This window comes from Pundamilia nyererei, unplaced genomic scaffold (genome assembly GCF_000239375.1).
Source record: "Pundamilia nyererei isolate P.nyererei 1_Seehausen unplaced genomic scaffold, PunNye1.0 scaffold00003, whole genome shotgun sequence".
NCBI lineage: Eukaryota > Metazoa > Chordata > Actinopteri > Cichliformes > Cichlidae > Pundamilia > Pundamilia nyererei.
The window spans coordinates 1,729,303-1,750,045 of NW_005187404.1; the positions used below are offsets into that span (position 1 = coordinate 1,729,303).

General features: G+C 41.2%; 1 protein-coding gene across 1 annotated transcript in view; it reads left to right on the forward strand.

Annotated features, from left to right (window-relative positions):
• Positions 1 to 20,726, forward strand: part of sacs (sacsin molecular chaperone) — a 25,365-nt gene extending 4,639 nt beyond the window's left edge. Inside the window, exons 5-11 of the mRNA XM_005720599.1 lie at positions 1,689 to 1,779; positions 1,856 to 1,941; positions 2,419 to 2,530; positions 2,795 to 2,941; positions 3,752 to 5,237; positions 5,852 to 5,943; positions 7,939 to 20,726. Of these exons, the coding sequence (XP_005720656.1) occupies positions 1,689 to 1,779; positions 1,856 to 1,941; positions 2,419 to 2,530; positions 2,795 to 2,941; positions 3,752 to 5,237; positions 5,852 to 5,943; positions 7,939 to 19,490 (13,566 nt within the window). The 3' untranslated portion in view covers positions 19,491 to 20,726. The remainder of the gene's footprint in view (positions 1 to 1,688; positions 1,780 to 1,855; positions 1,942 to 2,418; positions 2,531 to 2,794; positions 2,942 to 3,751; positions 5,238 to 5,851; positions 5,944 to 7,938) is intronic.
• Positions 20,727 to 20,743: the final 17 nt, after the last annotated feature.

The window sequence follows — 20,743 nt, forward strand, 5'->3', positions numbered from 1 at the left end:
ATCTATCTATCTATCTATCTATGATTCTTACAGTGAAAGTTATGCAGTAATTGTAAACACAGGATCTGCTCCACTGGCTGCTGCCCAGTGATCTCACTCATACTGCAGACAGCATGACTCGGCACCTCTTCATCACAGTGTATTGAATAATACTAAAGTTACTGCATTCAGAGGATTGAAATAAAAACGCTGCGTTAAACGAAAGCTTGATTAATTTTTCCAGATTTAGAAATATCACATTGTGTATCCCAAAATATTGCAGTTTTAACATCATGGTTATTAAGTTGTGTGCATATATAATTGTACAGTTATATGAATGAACAGTCTGTGATTGTATGGTAATTATTTCTTTGAAACAAACCGATGTGTTACTGTTAAAAATTTGATCCGTTAATCTAATTCGTAACACATACATAAATCTAAACTCATTAATAACACTGCAGATTTGTGGCAGGTAAATCTATAGCGTGACTGTGGTGTGCTAGTTTGTAATCGTTCACTCGGTGACTTACACGACTAGCAGGACTGCAGTTGGCCCCGTGTCTTGTGGCTCAGCTGATGGAAAGCACCAGATGGTGCGCAGTGCTTGGCAGCCCCCCTCCACCCCATCCCATCTCATATGCAGAAATTAGCTACAAGCCAGTCCTACAAGCTAACACCACATACACTGCAGGGCCAGTTTTAAGTAAAAGTAATACAGTCATGAATTCTGCTTCGCCTGAAGCTGTGTTACATGATGTGTTTCCTAGGAAACAATAACAGAAAGTAATTTCCTTTGTGTCCTTCGGATGTAAGTCTATATTTGATGTTACACTGATGCAATTAAATCTGCAGCAGTGTGATGGAAGAGGTGCTGTGCACTTTAAGGCAAGCTTGGCTTGTTCTCATTGAGTCTCTAAACATTCTTCATTGTAAATGCCTGGCAGTGGGTGCTCTCAGATAAAATTAAACCTTCAATCCTAGCAGCCAAATATTTGATAGAGGACCCTAAAGCTATTATAAAAAACTCTTTTAAGGCATTAGTAATGAAGACTGCCTGCGTGCAACTACATAAAAGGTGTTATTTACATTTATTGAAGGTTTTATACAGATTTATATACTCACTTTTTCCCTAATAATATTACTACATATAACCACGAGGCCTCACCTTCCTCTGTGTGTCGAGCTCTGTCACTGTATATTTGTTCTAAGAAACATATTGCTTACAATATACATCACAAAACATCTTTATACTGTGAAATAATAATTGTACAGTGGCGTGACAATGATGAAGATGATGAGTGGGATGGCTCAGTTTGCCAGAGAGCATGTTGATGTGCAAAGACTGCTGAGTGCAGGAGGGCACAGTGTCACCTTGAAGAGCCCCACGCAGCTGAGTCAGGCGTTGCTGCATTGATTCAGAAATGCTCACCAGGAAAAGGCAGACTGTCAACTAATGTGCAATAACCCCAACTCCGAATGATTTAACAGTAGCTGTGGTGAAAGATTGAAGACTATAAGTCTGTTGTTAAGTCTCATTAAATGACATGTCTCATTCTATTCATGCAGTTACATGTTAATTTTGTAAGGACTTTTTAAAAATACATATTTTCTCCATGTCACCTGATCACACACAGTTTTATTTCAGTGTGGTGCATTCTTGCTGTACATTAAAACCAGCTCTCTCTCCTCACATCAATCCTGCATAGCTGGATAACAGTGTGCAAATTGGTACTTTGGTGCCCGTGGGAAGCCCAGAAGTATCTGTCATTCTGGAGGGACGAGGCCTAAAAGGAGGAGGTAACATGAAAACCTGCACATGTATGCAATCAATGAGTCAGTATTAAAGAGAATCTTACACAGTGTGTCTTTACAGGAAGGTTTGGACAGACAACACCTCCGTTAGTTGAATTTTTGAAAGATATCCTGAGGAGATATCCTGAAGGTGGACAGATTCTAAAGGTAAGGATGCTTTTTAAAAAAAAAAGTGTCTGTATAGACTACATATTAAACATAATTAGCATACAGAGGTTGTACAGAATTTATACATTTCTGATCTGTTTAAAGTTGGCTATTTAGTTATTATTTTTAGTACACATGCATCGGATTGGCGGTATTTTATGAGTTTATATCATCAGTCTGCTATGGTAGGGATTCATCCAAGAGAAGGCTGTTTGTAGGCAAAAAAAAAGATTTTAAATGAGAAAATATGCCAAGTTTGCACAGAATCAAACGTCATAGTTTTATTTTGACTTTAACTTGCCGATCTCAGGTCCTTTACCATATATGGTTGTACTTTTTCCAAAGCTGAAGGTCTTAATTTTTCTGGCAAGGCCTTTTAGATAAAATTATCCACCTATAAAGCTGATATTTCAGTGTGGCTTTGTTACAAGGCCCTGTCTTCATATTTGATGATCTTTCCTCTGTTTTATTTTGAAGGAGCTGATCCAAAATGCTGAGGATGCTGGAGCCACAGAGGTCAAGTTCATGTACGATGAGACAGAGTATGGAGCGGAGTCACTGTGGTCACCTGACATGGCTCAGCATCAAGGTTAGCAGTCAGTAACAAGTTAAGTCCAGCATAGCCCAGTGATCAGCTCTTAAATCAGAGGGCAAACCTTCAAGCTCTCATGCTGGCAAGAATCTGTCCTGGTTAAATATCTGTTAGCAGCTATTCTGTTACTCTGACTTCTTTGGGAAGAGAGGCAACAATTTAGTCAAAGAAAATACATTATCTTTACTCACTCATTTTAGAATAATCACATTTGTTTTTCGGAGTTTTTCCCAGCATGGTCACGTTGATTCTGATTTCCAGGAACAGCACTGTACGTGTACAATGACGCTGTGTTCACTGTGGAAGACTGGAATGGGATTCAGGAGATCGCAAGGAGCAGGAAGAGAGAAGATCCTTTAAAAGTTGGACGATTTGGCATCGGCTTCAATTCCGTGTACCATATTACAGGTACAGTGTTATTTATCTAGCGAAATGTTGAATGATGTTTTGTTTTCTCATGTGGAGTCAGTGTGTTGAACCAAGGAATATTTACCTGTATTTTCCAGAGTCTGACCGCAACCAAATTTAGACAGAGAGGCAGTAAGTTTGGAACATAAATCACAGTGGTAACAAATCGCAGATAATTACCTCCAGAGATCCTTCCACTGATTTTAAAGGCTGCAAAAACAATTTCACTAATGCATTTACTGAAATGTCCAAGCAAAGCAGAAGCCCAAATAAATATCTACGTCTTCCAGTCAACACTGGGCATGAAACGTGGTGCACCCTGCCTGGTCATAGAGCAGAGTGTTATTGTTTTGTATCTTCTGATTATTTTGTATTTTTATTTCATTTTGTCTTTTTTTTAATCATTTAAGTTTCATTTAGTTTCCAGAGTGTGTTTCCTCGTTTTACTTTAGTTTTAGTCCTCCCACATGTGGAGGGTATGTCCTGGTCTAGTCTGGTTTTTATTTTTATTTCAGTTAACTACAATTGTTTTTCACATCTAGTCTTAGTTTTTAATTTAGTTTTAGTTAACTGTAATAAGCTTACTACCATTCATGGTGACATCAACAACTACAACATGTCTTTGGACTGTGGGAGAAACCCAGAACACCTGCAAAAATCCTTCACATAGAAACATCCCACCCGACCATCAGGTTCAAACTCAGAAACATTTGCCGTAAGGCGACTGTGCCACTTGCCTAATATGCTGATCTGAATGTAACCACTTATCATTGTTAGCTATTATTGTTGTTCTTTGTATGTATGTTTCAGATGTTCCCAGTATATTCAGTGGAGACCAAATCGCCATGCTGGACCCCCATCAGACCCTGTTTGGCGTGAATGAGTCGGGCCAATGCTGGAACTTGAAGTCGGACATTAAGGAGATCACGGAACTAGCTGACCAGTTTGCTCCATACTTTGGGATGTTTGGGAGTTCCAATCAAACCATTCAGGACGGCCACTTTCCTGGAACTCTGTTTCGCTTCCCGCTTCGCATGAAACCATCTCAGCTCAGCAGCAACATTTACAACAAGGAAAAGGTTTTGGAGCTTTTTGAATCTTTCAAAGCTGACGCAGACACGGTGCTCCTCTTCCTTAAAAGTGTGCAAAAAATATCCTTGCATGTGCGCGAGTCTGATGGCACAGAGCGCATGTTGTTTCAGGTTACAGCAATGGAGAATACTGATGATAAGCTAGAAAGACCGAATGCACTGAAGATACTGGGACAGGCTATAGACAGCTATAGCAACGGGGTTCCCAGCTCTGCCATCACGTGCGTCACTTACCAGCTCAACATCGAGACTCAGGATGAAACGGCTAAAGAGACCCAGAGGATGACGTGGCTGGTGTGTAATGGAGTTGGGGGAAGAGGGATGTGTGCTGAGTTGGACTCTTTGGCAGATGATTTGAAGTTTATGCCTAGCATAGGCATTGCTCTGCCTCTTACTCTGTTTAACAGAGAGGACCAAGGTGCAACATCCGGTTTCTCAGGACGAGCTTTTTGTTTCCTTCCTCTTCCTCCTGGAGAAGAGAGCGAAACGGGCCTTCCTGTTCATGTCAGCGGCTTCTTTGGCCTCACGGACAACCGCAGGAGTATCAAGTGGCGGGAAGTGGACCAGTGGAGGGATCCAGCTGCCTTGTGGAATGAGCTTCTTATAATTAGTGTCATCCCGAGGGCTTACTTCACTCTCATAATTGAGGCTATCAAAAGGGTACAGATAAAAAAGGACCAAGACTTTCCATTGTCTCCTACAGGAAGCTATAGGGCCTGGCCAGACCCTAAGCGGGTCAAGTCCCGCTGGAAACCCATTCTCCAGCCACTATTTGATGAATTGTTGCAGCACCAAGTAATCTATTCCCTCAGCGAGAGCTGGGTCAGGGTGGACCAGACTGTGTTCTCAGAGCTGGACACAGACGATGGCATTTCAGAGACTGTGATCAACTACCTCCAAAGCTCAGGAATGCAGGTGGCAAAGGTGCCTTCTGCTGTGGACTTTGTCTTGGCTGCCTACATGACTCAGTCCGGTGAAGTGAGGAAGGTGACGCCATCGTTGGTGCGGCAAGTGATCAGGAAGAGCAGACACACAGGTCCCTCACAGGAGAAGCTGCTGCTGCTGGAGTTTGCACTTGGAGATGCTAATTACAGTGACCTTATAGGACTTGAGCTCCTGCCACTCCAAGATGAGACCTTTATAACGTTTTCATCCTCTGTGACCGAAAAAGATGCCATTTACATTGCTTCTGAGGAGTACCCCAGGTACAGAGTGAGATGGTTTATTTTTGCATATAAGCTTCTGCCAGTTTCGTCATGTTTTTGTAATTCTCTTCTTATTTTGATTTCTTTTATTATTCCTGAATTGATTTTAACAGGAGAAGACAATATTATTTTATATATTTTACCATAAACTATTCACACGTTGTTTTTTTCATGGATAAGGAATCCATTTCTCATTTTCCTTTTGTCAAGCATTAGTTCCAAATACATTTATATAAACAGTCTGGTTCATTCTTCATGGCTTTAAGTAAGATTACTGCTCTTTGCAAGGTTTAGTGGCAAGGTAAGAAATTTCCATATTAGGAAGGCTGATGCTGATTTATTCAGAAATATTGACAGACTAATTGCATGATTATCTAGTGAGTATTGCTGATGCCTTTGAAAAATGAGACAATAATACAACTTAAAAAAAGCAAACTGAATTACATGCACAGTGTGAAATCTGCTGTCCCTCTGTGAACATGACCTTTGATAGCTTCTTGTTTGAAAACTGTGCCTGCCGTTATACAAACTGCATCCAGCTGGATTTGGCTTTATGTGTAAACTCAGAATTAAATTTGCAAAATTTATGACCTTTTTTTTAACTTCATCCTAAGGTCTTTGTATCCAGGACTGGAGCATCGATTCATATTAGAGAGTATCAAGCCTTCAGTGATGGACAGTTTGAAGAAAGCTGCCAAATGCAGAGGTAATTTCACCTATTTTTTAATAAATGTATATATAATCAGCTTTATTCCAGCAGTGACCAGCAGAGAGTTTGACAATGTTAAACATTTTTAACAGATTTTTATTTGTAATCTTGACAATAGGAATTGAATCTAATCTGTTAGATTAAGTGTCTTTTTAGGGAAGCCTAAAAAAAATAATTATTTATTTTATTATATTTCATTTTGATTTAAAGTATTGTGTTAACTTTTTAGTTGGCCTGTATCTCCAAAAGAAAATCTTTGCAGTCCTGTGATGAAGTAGGTTATGTGGGTTCAGCCATGTTGTAACACTGGACTGTTGTACTCTCGGCATGCCAGCGGGGCAGTAAATCTGGTACCCAGCTGATAGGCTGATAGAAAATTTAGGGGAGAGAGAGAAAATGGAAGAGAGAGTGAGCACGCTGATTCATCGATGAGTTGTTTTTGTGCCACGCAATCCACTCGGTCTGCAAGAGCAGATCCTGAGTGCACGCTCTGCCATACTCATGCCATAGTCAGAGCAGAGGAAAAGTGCTGAAAAAACAATTTTCTCCCCAAAGCCCAAAGTAGAAGACACAGACAATACTCCATTTATACATAGCTGCAACAATTTGGAACTAACCGCTTATTATTTTTCTGCTAGCTAACATTTTGCTATTATTCATTTTTATTACATAAAGAATTGTCTGTGAAGGTTCTCAGTCATCCAGGTCATCGTAGTCAAAGGAGCTTGCAAAGAAAAGCGTCTGGACTTCTTTAAGTTGCTTGAAGACGTTTCACCTCTCATCTGAGAAGCTTCTTCAGTTCTAAGGTCAAATGGTGGGGAGTCCCAGATTTAAACCTAGTGGGAGTAACCCCCCACAGAGGGACAAAGGGACCGCGTCTCAATCAGCCAGGGTTTCGGGTGAGCTCATTGTGAAACCTGGCCCCACCTTATCATGTGAATTCCTGAGGTCAGATGGCCCAGGATGTGAGTGGGCGTTAAGGTGTCTGGGGAGGGAACTACATAAAGAATTCAATTTTAAACAGACATCTTAACTGTACTTCCAAACCTTGGCCTTGGTGGGTAAGGCCTTAATGTTACTCAGATATACAGAAGTCCTGAACTGAAAAATTATCATTTGTTTACTTTTTAAGTTCTTTATTTTACCACATTTTTTTAAGAAACAGTAAAAGTCATCCCACATCTCTTAAATTTTACAGTGCAACAGTTTCTATGGGGGTGTTCAGGTAAGGCATTTCAAAGTGTGTGACCTTTTTATTATTAACCTAAACTTATATGTTGGATTGATAAGACTGGATTCAGATTGGCATGACTTTAGTATCTTACTGATCGTATCATGTATGTATGTGTGTTCCCCAACTCCTTGGCACTTTTGAAGCCTTATCATCATTATCTATAAATGAGTCTTCATCAAACAGTGACATCAAACACAATGTTTATATAGCTTGCAAAGAAGAATTAGAAGAAATATATTTATTTAATATTTTTTGGCTTAGTGTTTATCAACAACTGTTTTTGCCATCTCACTATATAAAGTGATATAAGGTAAAAATGAATAACATGATAAATTACCATGCATGTCTGTGTTTTAATACATGAGCGAAGCGCCACAGGCCTGGAAAAAGCATTTTTTTCCTTATTAAATTAACAATTTGTGTGTGTGTGTATGAATACACAGTAAAGTTTGTGCAAGCGTGTTTGCATGACTTACATGTCTTAAATATATTTAGATTCTGAGTATTTGAGGTGATGTGTCTGAGGAAAGAAATGTACTCATCATTTAATGAGTAAAATTTGACAAGAGACTAAGAAGAAAACAAAACACTTCAAAAATGAAATGACATTGTGTGGCTGAGCTATGAATGAAAAGGTGCATTTAAAGGTGTAGCAGCTGTATCAATAACAAGAACAAACCTAACCCATTGATCAGATTTTATTTTCTGTGTCTGTAATAATAACTTGTGCTAATTTCTAAATTTCACTGTTATAACAGGTAGACCCTGCACTCAGCTACAAGTGCTGAACCCTGAACGTTCAGCTCGACTCATCAAGGAGATCCTGTCAACAGCCTGGCCAACCAGAGACTTTAAAGTTCATTGGGATCCTGGAAACAGGGAGTTGAAGCATCCTACACTTTCCTGGCTAAAGTTGATTTGGAAGCATCTCTATATATATTTTGCTGATGACCTAAATACATTTGAAGACATGCCTTTGATCCCACTTGTGCCACTCGAGGAAAGCACACACACAGTGGAGCTTCTTCGTTTCAAAACTCCATCACCCATAGTACTTGTGGATGAGGAAGAGGCGCCACTTTCTGAAAACGTGCTTGACATCATAGAAAAGCTTGGAGGAGTAGTGATAAAAAAGCTGGATCCCTGTTTGCAGCATCCTCTGCTAAAAAATTACATTCACCCATGCTCTCCTGGTATGCTTCTGCAAATTATGAGTAGAACATCAGCCCAACGATTATCAAGCCAAGTCTCTTCTTTCTCAGTGGAAGAGAAAATTGCACTCAGAAATTTTCTTGCAGGGCTGTCTGACATTACAGAGAAGGAGAAGTATATCCTACTTGACCTTTCCATCTTTAAAAAACTGGGTACATGCTCTAAAGGTACCTCAGCATTCACATCACTGAGAGGGGCCAGAGCTTTACACCACAGAGCCAAGCACCCGCCAGATGTGAAATTATCTGAAAATCTTGTTTCTTGCTCTGATGAGGAATCAATTCGCCTCATCAAAATGCTAAATGTTGAACAAGTGAAAACAACAGAATGTTTCAAAATGATTATTCAGGATATTGAGAGAGGTTACTACACAACAGATGAGACAACTGAAATCATGCTCTGGGCTCTTAAACATTTGGCTTTTCTAAAGAATGAAAACTCAGCCGTGATTGGATGGCTTTCTGCTCTTAAATTCATTCAGCTGCCTTGTGGAAAGTCAGTCAAAGCGACAGATCTTTTTGATCCTGAGCTAGAGATCCTGCAAAATCTATTCTTCATGGAGGAAAAAAACAGGTTTCCCACAAGTACATTCACATCATCTCCAGATATTCTTCATTCACTCAGACAACTGGGACTAAGAAATGAAGTACAGCTCAGTGAAAAAGATGTACTTCGAGTGGCAAAGAAGATAGAGGAGTTGCAAAGCAGTGAGGAACCTAAATGGGACTTGATAATTAAAAAAGCAAAAACACTGCTGCAAATACTTAACAAACAGACCAAGCTTGTAAAATCAGCTGATGCTCAGACAGCTTTGCTTAAACTAAAATGGGCACCGGTCTGTAAAGACAGACCCTTAACTTACCCTAAATCTCTTGCTTGGGTTGGAGATACTCTCCATATCTGCTCTTTGTCTGAAATGTGTGAAATATCCCATGCAGTGCTTGTGGGATCTTCAGTACCACTGGTTGAACACACATCTGCAGGTATGAAGAAGGCACTGAAACTGACTATGGAGCCACAAGTGGATCAAGTATTACAACACTTGAAAGCAGTGAATGACTGGCATAAATCTCAGGCATTCACCACAGAGGATTGGTATCAGTTCCAGCAGATCTTGTTTGAGATTTATGGCTTCATGCAGGCTCATCTTGAGGATGCAAGAGAAGCAATGAAATCACTGCCTTTTGATTGGGTGTGGACAGGGAAGACGTTCTCATCACCTGGCCAGACAGTTTTAAAAGCCCTCCCTGATCTAGACTTGCAGCCTTACCTCTACTCTCTGCCCAAGACAATTAGGAAGTTTCACAAGCTTTTTAAGTTCTGTGGTTCAGTTGAAGAGGTTGTCCCAGACCATGTGTTCAAAGTCATTGCTCTCATTCGACAGAGATGTGAAGGAGAGATGACCAAGGAAGAAAGCAAACGTGATATTCTACTTTTAATCAACATCCTGAGATGGCTGTACAACAATCAGATACCTGTAGACACTAACATGCATGTGCCCATTCTTTGTTACAAGGACCCAAGCAGGTTAGCGATGAAGCCCATCCATGAATGTACCTACTGTGATATCAAAGTTGATGATTTGAACGACTTACTCGAAGACGCTTCAGAACCAATTATATTGGTCCATGATGACATTCCTATGAAAACAGCAGAGTGGCTGAAGGTCCCATGTTTGAGCACACGCTTGATAAACCCAGAGAATCTTGGCTTTGAACAGTCTGGCCAACAAGAACCTCTAACAGTGAGAATAAAAAATATCTTGGAGGAATATCCATCTGTAGCAGACATTTTCAAAGAGCTTCTTCAAAATGCTGATGATGCAAGTGCAACAGAATGCAGTTTTCTCATTGACATGAGAAAAAACACTGACATTCGGGAGAATCTCCTTGACCCTGGCATGATTGTTTGCCACGGGCCTGCCTTGTGGTCTTTCAATAATGCCGTATTTTCAGACACAGACTTTCTGAACATCACAAGATTAGGTGGATCAGTGAAAAGGTGTGAAGCAGACAAAGTTGGCAAGTTTGGCTTGGGTTTTAACTCTGTTTATCACGTTACAGATATCCCCATCATAATGAGCAGAGAGTTCATGATTATGTTTGATCCAAACATTAATCACATCAGCAAGCACATCAGAGACAGGTCTAATCCAGGGATCAAAATCAACTGGAACAAACAACAGAGGAGGCTGAGAAAGTTTCCCAATCAGTTCAAACCTTTCATTAATGTCTTCAACTGCCAGCTTCCTTTAGCTCAGGACTCGCCATACAAATACAATGGTACACTGTTCAGACTTCCATTCAGAACAGAGCAGGAAGCGTCAGTAAGTGAAATCAGCAGTCTGTACTACAATACCACAGATATCTACTCTCTCGTTGATGAGTTCAGCATATGTGGACACAGATTCATTCTGTTCACTCAACATGTTGGAAGCATGGTCTTGAAATACCTGAAATATGAGGAACCAAATCCAGCAGGAGCGCAAGATGTCGTGGTAATAAACAAAAGTGTGTGGTCATCCAAAGCCTCATATGGACCTCTAAGTATCCTAAAATCTGCAGCAAAGGTTATGAAGAAAGTAGCAAGCACCAGCAAGGTACCTTCTGATGTTCCCAAGTCTGGATGCATCATACGTGTTATGGTGGAGGAGTTTCACAATGTGTTCAAGCGCATTGTTGATCTCCACTCCCCACTGTTCCGAGGTTCAGAGGAAGATCCTAACCAGTACTTTGAGATGGCTGCTAAAGGTGTTCAGACAAGAAGACTCACAGATGAAATGCCCCAGAAGGCAGTTGAGGTCACGAACTGGCTCATTTGCTCATGCATGGATGCAAATGAGGCACTCAAATTTTCCCTTAGTGATAGTGGAAAAAGATTAGGACTAGTGCCTTGTGGAGGGGTGGCCATTCTTCTCTCAGAGGAAGAGAATAGAAAATGGACAGTGAAGACAAATGCAACACCAATCGGAGAGGTGTTTTGTTACTTACCTTTAAAAATCAAAACAGGCCTACCAGTCCAAATTAATGGCTGCTTTGCTGTGACATCAAACCGTAAAGAGATTTGGAAGACAGACACCAAAGGACAGTGGAATTCTATATTCATGAGACATGTCATTGTCCAGGCCTATTTAGCAGCTCTCACCATGCTACGGTTAATGGCCGAAAGTGGAGAACTACTGAAGTATAACTACTATGCAGCTTGGCCAGATCCAGGTCAGGTACATGATGACTTCAGACTGATCAGCCAGGGTGTCTACCAAGAAATAGCCAAAGGAGGTGACAGTGAGCATGCAAGAGTTTTCTCAGATGGCAAAACGTGGGTGTCAATCAAATGTGTCAGATTCCTTGATGATGCCTTACTCTGCAGGTCAGACATAGGACCCGCTGCTTTCAAAATCTTCTTGAAATACCTCAAAAAGAGTGGCTCACAAAACCTCTGTGCTGTTGAGCTGCCTGACTGGGTGAAGGAAGGATTTGATGATGCTGGGTGCAAAGGAAAGCTGATGGAAAACACCCTGACAGAGAAGCAGTTCTTTTCAGATGTCTTTTTCCCACACATCCAGGAAATTGACAAAGAGCTTAGGGACCCTCTAATGCATTATGTTTTGAATGAGAAACTAGAGGATTTTGCATCAATCCTCAGGGTTACACCTTGTATCCCATGCTCCGGCCCCAACACGGAACTGGTTTTACCTTCTAAACTTATTCACCCAGAGGGAAGAGTTGCTAAACTCTACAACGCTGATGATGGAAGATTTCCTGAAGGAACTTCTAAAGACTATGTAAACCCTGTATGTTTAGTAAAGCTAGTGCAGTTAGGTATGGTAAAAGACGATCTGTCATGGGAGGACCTGATTGAGCGTGCTCATTCTGTCATGGATCTTAATGAAAGTGATCATACAGCTGCATGCTTCCGTAGTAGTATACTACTCAATCTCATTGACGAAAAGCTGAAGATGAGAGATGAAGGAACAGCTGAGCATTTGGAGAAACTGCAGGACATCAGGTTTCTTCCATTCCTCACAAGGCCTGCAGGATTCTCTCTCCCATGGCATGGGAACAACTTTTCCCCAACAACAATGTTCTCTGCCAGAGAGCTCTTCACAACTGAACATCAGGACACAGTGTGTCTGATGAAGCCAATCCTGAACGAGAATTCCCCATCCTTTAAAGGTTGTGGTGCAATCTCGCTAGCTGTGAAAGACTGTCTTGGTCTAATAAGGAAACCCTCAGTTGGACTGGTCATCAGTCAGCTAAAGAAGCTCTCTCAGGCTTTTGATGGTGTAACTCTGTATCAGGAAAACATAACAAATGCCTGTTACAAATATCTTCATGAGGAGATGCTACAGGACGAAAGTGCAAAAGATCAGATAACTGAGGAACTGAAATCCTTCAGCTCCATCCTGGTAGAGAACACATATGTCAGTCCTTCCAAAGTTGCTTTCCACCTAAATTTTGATGCAGCTCCACATCTTTACCAGCTCCCCAACAAGTACAGAAACAGCTGCCGTGAGCTTTTTGAAAGTGTTGGGGTACAACCTAGCTTCACAGTGGAAGATTTCTCAGCTGTTCTGGAAACTATGAAGCAAGAATGTGGACGAAAAGTACTCAGTGAGGAAAACTTCCAGTTATGTCGCAGAATTATTAGTGAAGGAATATGGAGCCTAATACGAGACAAGAACCAAGAATACTGTCAAGTGAATTATGGTGAGATTCTGTTACCCGACTCCAATCTAATGCTGCAGCCATCAAAATCCCTGTGCTACAATGACTGCCCCTGGATCAAAGTCAGAGACTCAACGGTGAAATACTGTCACGGGGATATTCCAAGAGAGGTTGCTGTAAAATTAGGAGCAGTCCCAAAACGTCATAAAGCATTGGAGAGATATGCCTCAAATGTCTGCTTTACCACACTTGGGAGTGAGTTTGGACAAAAAGAAAAGCTCACAAGCAGAATTAAAAGCATTCTCAATGCTTACCCATCGGAAAAAGAAATGTTGAAAGAGCTGCTTCAAAATGCAGATGATGCCAAAGCAACAGAGATTTACTTTGTTTTTGATCCAAGAACGCACCCCACAGATAGAATATTTGACGATAAATGGATCCCGATGCAAGGCCCAGCGCTCTGTGTATTTAACAATCAACCATTCACAGAAGATGATATCAGAGGTATACAGAATCTTGGGAGAGGAACAAAAGAGGCCAATCCAGGAAAAACTGGTCAATATGGCATAGGATTCAATTCAGTCTACCACATAACTGACTGTCCATCCTTCATCTCTAACAATGACATTCTTTGTATCTTTGATCCACATGCACAGTATGCACCTGGGGCCACATCTGTGAGTCCTGGAAGAATGTTTCGAGACTTGGACTCTGACTTCAGGTCTCAGTTTTCAGATGTTCTTAATCTTTACTTAGGAGCTCATTTTAAGTTGGAACGGAGCACAATGTTCAGATTTCCCATCCGCTCTACAGACATGGCAAAGACATCAGAGATCAGTTCTGTCGCTGCGTCTGACAGGATGGTACAGAACCTTCTGGATAAGCTTAAAACTGATGGTGCAGAGCTTTTGATGTTTCTTAACCACATGGAGAAAATATCAATCTGTACTATTGATCAATCATCTGGTGAACTAAAAGTGCTCTACTCTGTGACAGCCAAAATAACAGATGGTGACCGATTGAAACGCAAACAATTTCATGCCTCTGTCATCGACAGTGTGACCAAAAAGAAGCCGCTTCCTGCTATCCCAGTCCAGCAGATAACCTACACAATGGACATAGAGGATACTGAGGGAAATCTGACTACATGGATGATCTGCAACAGATCCGGCTTCCCTAACATTGAAAATGTCTCTAAAAGTGTGATCTCAGCTCACAAAAATGAAGACATCACCCTGTTTCCACGTGGAGGGGTAGCTGCATGTGTAAGTCACAACTACAAAAAACCCCACAGAGCTTTCTGCTTTCTTCCTCTTTCACTCGAGACAGGGTTACCCTTTCATGTCAATGGACATTTTGCCCTAGATTCTGCCAGAAGAAACCTGTGGAGAGATGACAATGGAGTTGGGGTGAGGAGTGACTGGAATAACAATCTGATGACATCACTGATAGCACCCGCCTGTGTTGAATTGCTGATTCAGCTCAAGCGTCGATACTTCCCAGGTCCAGATCCCACCATGACTATAGTCCAAGGAACACCACTTCATGTTGTTAAAGATACACTGCGGAAATATCTGTTCTTCTTCCCAGCCAACAGACTTGATATACAGCCAGACTGGTACTGCCTGGTTAAAGCAGTATACAGCTGTATCCATGCTGACCTGAAACGTCTCCTTCCTGTTGTCAGAGCAGCACAGATGGACAACTCTGAGATACACTCTGTCATTTATATTTCATGGGTGAATACATCTACAACAAACAAGGGAAGAGCCTTTTTTGATAACCTACTACAAGATGAACTTCAGCATTTGAAAAACACAGAGTACAACCTAACTTCAAGGAAGTCTGTGGCTGAAAATGTCTACAGGCTGAAAACCTTGCTTCTTGATATTGGTTTCAACCTGATTCACAGCTGCGATGAAACTGCAAATCTCTACTTCTGTTTGGAAGATGCAGGGATTCCAGTACGTTATGTTACACCAAGTGATGTCCGTAACTTTCTTTACACTTTCTCATCACCGGATACATCATGCCATGTTGGAAAACTCCCCTGTCGTCTCCAGCAGTCAAACTATAAGCTAGTTCATAACTTGAAGCTTCTAGTGGACTACTGTTTTAAAGATATAGAGGAAAATGAAGTCAAAGTCGAGGGCTTGCCTCTGTTGGTAACAATGGACAACATGCTTCAGGTGTTTGATTCAAAGAGACCAAAGTTCCTGACAGCACACCATGAACTGATATCATCTAGGAAAGACATGTTCATGAACACATTGTACATTAGGTACAGCAACATCCTGTTGAATGCAGGAGTTGCAAAAAGCTTTGACATCAGCAGCTTTGGGGACCTACTTGGGTCTGTTCTTCCAAGAGAGTATCGATCAAAGATTCCTGTGAAATGGAGAGATACCTTTGCAAGTGAATCCTGGCTAAAGAATGTGTGGAACTTCATCAGTGAGAATATCGCTGTTAAGGATAATCAGGTGGAAGTGAAACCTAGCTTCGACACAGTGCTTGAAATTCTGAAAGATTGGGCTTTGATTCCTGGAATCAAATTCATGGCCAGAGAAAAGCTTGTTGTTCCAGAGTATGATGTGCTTCTACCTCTGAGCTTGATGAGCATTGCCATATTTCCACAGGGCCAAAATGACAAAGTCTTTCATACCCTAATGAAAGCAGGGTGTATTCAACTTGCAGTTAACAAAATCTGTGTCAAAGAGAGTCAGCTCGTGCCTTTTCTGACACAGTACACTGCAAACATTGAAAATCCATCAAGTGTTCTGAAAGCTGTAGAGTACATGATTCAGACATCTGCATTCAAATCAGGAAACCTGAATGACAAGGACTTTGAGGCTTTTTTGTTATATTTCAACTGCAACTTGGCTAGCCTCACACAAGAAGATGCACAGAGCCTAAAACTCCTCCCATGCTTTAAATCAGTTAGCGGAAAATATATCAGCATTGCTAACTACGGGGCAAACTATGTTCTTGCCAAAAGTCTCCCTTCTGCGGACATAGACAAATGGGCGAACACTAACTCCTTTGCATTTCTTGCAGATTGTCCGCAGCTCAAAGAGTTGTATACGTTCCTTGGCTGCATGCCAATAGATGACTTAGAAATCTACCTCCATCATCTTCTGCCAAAGTTTGAGAGTCTTTCCTATGATGCCAAAGTTGAACACATTGTCTATCTGAAGGAGAGGCTTTTGGCAATGGAAGAACCATGTGAGATGAAAGATCAGCTCTATGAGAAACTGAAGGAACTGTCGTTCATCTATGACTACTCAAACAGAATCAGGCCAACTAAGTTCTTCTATGATAAAACAGTTAAAGTGTTTGAAGTTATGCTACCTACAAAGTCATTCATACCTACTGAGTTTTTTAAAAAAGTAGAGCAAGTGTCAAAACCCAAGAATGGGACATTGTTGCTCACCTCATGGATAAATTTTCTGAGAAATATTGGTCTCAAGCATGAAGTATCACAGCAGCAAATTCTTCAGTTTGCAAAAGAGATCAGCATCAAAGCGCAAACGGAGTGCTGGACCAAGGAAAAAGTGCAAACCATTGTCGATGTTCTTTTGAACCATATTTTCAGTGAGAGGATGGACCTTTTTCAGGGCACTTTTCTCAAAGAGCTCTCAATGATACCTTTTCTGTGCCCTGAGAGAGCACCCAAAGAACTCATCAAACTTCATTCTCAGTACCAAGAGATGAGTGGCACACTTCCTCTCATACGTTTCAGTGGGTCCCAAGTGAATCCAAAGTTCAAGCAAACAGATATTATTCATTTGCTTTGGACATCATGTCCAATACTACCAGAGAAAGCTACACCTTTAAGCATAAGGGACCAAGAGGGTAGCACTTTCACTGGGCAAGAACAACTTGACCAAGTGTTAAACATGCTAGGTGTCAACTTGGACCCACCTCTGGAGAAAGTCATAAGCAACTGTAAGAATATCTGCAGTATATCCAATCCTGATGATGAAATGGTGAAAACCAGGAACAAAGTTCTAAGATCCACATATGAGTTCCTCAATGCAGATAAAAGAGATTTCCGTTACCAGCTCCGTGGAGTAGCCTTTGTCATGGTAGAAGATGGCTGGAAATTGCTAAAACCTGAAGAGGTGGTCATTAATTTGGACAATGAATCTGACTTCAAACCCTACTTGTACAAACTACCTCTAGAACTCGGTACCTTTCATCAACTGTTCAAAGAGCTTGGTACAGAGGATGTTGTGTCAACCAGACAATATGTTGAAGTGCTGTGGCGAATTTACAGAAATTCAGAGGGAAAGCAGCTTGACCCAAATGAAATGAGAACTGTGAAAAGGGTTGTTTCGGGATTGTTCAAGTCTCTTCATAATGAGCCAAAGGACATTCGCAAAGACCTTGAAGATCTAAGAGATCTGATATTTTACCTGCCAAGCCATGATGGTAGATTAGCCAAATCGAATGTGTTGGTGTTTGATGATGCACCACACTACAAGAGCAGAATTCAGGGTAATGTTGGAGTTCAGATGCTTGTGGATCTGAGCCAGTGTTATCTAGGCAAAGATCATGCCTACCACACAAAACTAATCATGCTACTTCCACAGAAGCTAAGGCCTAGACTGCTGAGTAGCATTCTTGAAGAGCAACTTGATGAGGACTCTCCAAAAATGTGCCAGTTCGGTGCCCTTTGCTCGCTACAAGGTCGCCTTCAGCTGTTGCTCTCATCAGAACAGTTCATCACAGGACTGATCAGAATAATGAAACATGAGAACGATAATGCATACCTTGTGAATGAAGACAAAGCCATACGTCTCTGCAAAGCGCTTTGTGAAGGGCTCAAAGTGTCCTGTTTTGAGAAACTCCAGACAACTTTAAGAGTGAAAGGATGTAGCCCTATCCCGCACAGTCGCAGCGAAACGCTAGCATTCCTCAAGAGATATGGGACAGCTGTGATTCACCTCTACATCCAACATTCAGACAGCAAAGACATTAACTTTCTTTTGGCTCTTGCTATGACACTGAAGTCTGCTACAGACAATTTGATTTCAGACACGTCGTACCTGATTGCTATGTTGGGCTGTAATGACATCTATAGAATCACAGAGAAGCTGGACAACCTTGGTGTTAAATATGATTCAACAGAGCCTTCACAGCTTGAGCTACCCCTCCCTGGAACCCCAATTCCAGCAGAGATACATCACACACTGCTCATGGATCCAATGAATGTATTCTATCCAGGGGAATATGTGGGTTATCTTGTAGACTCTGAGGGGGGAGACATATATGGCTCATATCAGCCCACCTATACATACGCCATCATTGTACAAGAAGTCGAAAGAGAAGAGGAAGAAAACACAAGTTTCCTTGGGAAATGCTTCCAGATCGACATTGGTTATAGTGAGTACAAAATAGTTAGTTCCCTCGACTTATACAAGTTCTCCAGACAAGATGAAAGCACTCAAGTTCGAGACACATCAACACCATTAACACCTACGAGCCCAGACAGTCGTTCCTCTGGTCTACGAATGGTCCCCCCTCCATTTCCTGGCAAAGAAAACTTGCGACCCCCTCCACATAAACAGTCTCCAAAAAAGATCAAACTTAAGGCATTGCCTGAGATTCTTAAAGAAGTGACCTTAGTAGTTGAACAAGCCTGGAAGCTTCCTGAGACGGAGAGAAAAAAGATTATCCGAAGACTGTATCTCAAATGGCATCCAGACAAAAATGCAGAAAATCTGGACATTGCCACAGAAGTCTTCAAGCACCTACAGAATGAGATAAACAGGATGGAGAAGCAGTCTTTGGCTGATCAGCAAAATACAGACAGGGCTTCCAGGAGAGCCTACTCTGCATCATCAACCCGCTTCCAGTCAGAGAAATTCTCATTTCAAAGGTTTTATTCATCGTGGAACCAGGAAGCAACGAGTCACAAATCAGAAAGGCAACAGTTCAGGGAACATTATACAAGTTATGCAAGTTCATCACACTCGCATCGTTTCTTTGTTCCCCCAACCTTTAAGACAGTTGGAAACCCTGTGGAGGCCCGCAGGTGGCTGAGACAAGCCAGAGCAAACTACTCTGCTGCTCGCAATGACCTTCATAAGAATGCTAACGAGTGGGTTTGTTTCAAGTGCTACTTGGCCACAAAGCTTGCATTGATAGCTGCTGATTATGCTGTCAGAGGAAAGTCAGACAAAGATGTAAAGCCAACTGCGCTGGCTCAAAAAGTAGAGGAGTACAACTCCCAGCTCAAAGGCCTCGCCAGTGACGTTCAGATCCTGGAAGGATACGGTGTGGACAGCCTGAGAACTCGCTACCCTGATCTCCTGCCATTCCCGCAGATTCCCAATGACAGATACACATCTGAGGTTGCAATGAGAGTGATGGAATGTACTGCACGGATAATCATAAAGCTTGAAACCTTTGTGCAGCAAAAAATATGATACTGCTGTTGATGAAGACGAATATGCATAGATCCTCTGTGGAATCGAGGAAATGTGTGATTGTGTGCAATACAGACCATGTATCAAGAATCCCCCCTGGCAGCTTATGGTACATATGCAGTTCACACCTGTGATGGCGGTGCTGTGGCTCATGCACAGTAAATACATGTATGGCTTCCATAACCTGTTAGGCTGCATTCATAGAAATTTGATGTAATATGTAAAAAAGCCATTTGTGCATATGCTGTACATACAGATGCCTCAGCAATACATTTTGTTTACCAAAGTCCCCACATTGACTATCTTTGCTCTAAGTTAGAAAAAATGCTGCTTTTTTTTTACTTTATCTTTTGTAAAAATAAATGAATATATTTTCTTGCTACGGAAAACCCGTTGGGTGTACTTAAAGGCTGTGCATATTATGAAAAAGGTCAAATCTGTCAAGTAATGCAGTTACTGTCATGCAACATCTCCTATTTGCAAAAGCTCAGCAAGTCAAGGAAGTACAATCATGTTTGTACATTTTGTTTGTACTTTTATGCTTGATTTCGTATCATTTTGTTATAAGTTGTACATTCTCTGTAACATAGCCAGGCACTTGTTTATGGACAGAGCACTTTTTGAAACTCATGTACTTGCACTTGTGTAGCATTAGTCAACCCAGAAACTTGGGACAATCCAGCTGTGAACAGAAACATGTTCTGTTAATTTTAACTCACTTGTATGTTTTGTGTCAGTCAATATGAAGTACCTGTACTCAAAGCTGGAGTGCAAGTGTCTTGCTTTTATCTGTGAAGTTTTAGAAAAGGCGATTAGTCAAGTATCCTTGTAGGTTTTTTTGGTTTTGTTTTTTACCTGTTTGTTAATACTCAGCAGGATTTGTGATAAAGAGCCATATTCTGTAATCTGGGCACAACCCAACATGTTAACCTTTGCCAGCATTAACCCATGTTCATACTTTTTATTTTTGTCAGTTGAATCTTTTGGTTTAAGGAACATAGATAAGCACCAGACTGTGGTGCTCTTGTGTTTTTTTGCTGATTTAGCAGCTTGGTTTTACCTCTGATTTGAAGGACGATACACACACTGATCACACATTGTAAACAGAAACAATAACTTATACCTCAAGCTTGAGGTCACTCAGTCAAGACTGTCCCCTGAATAAACTTTGGAGTTCTTTCTGTAGATCATGATGATGTACACTAGCCATAGAAAGCCCTAATAAATTCACCCCCCCCCCCCAAATACTCTGT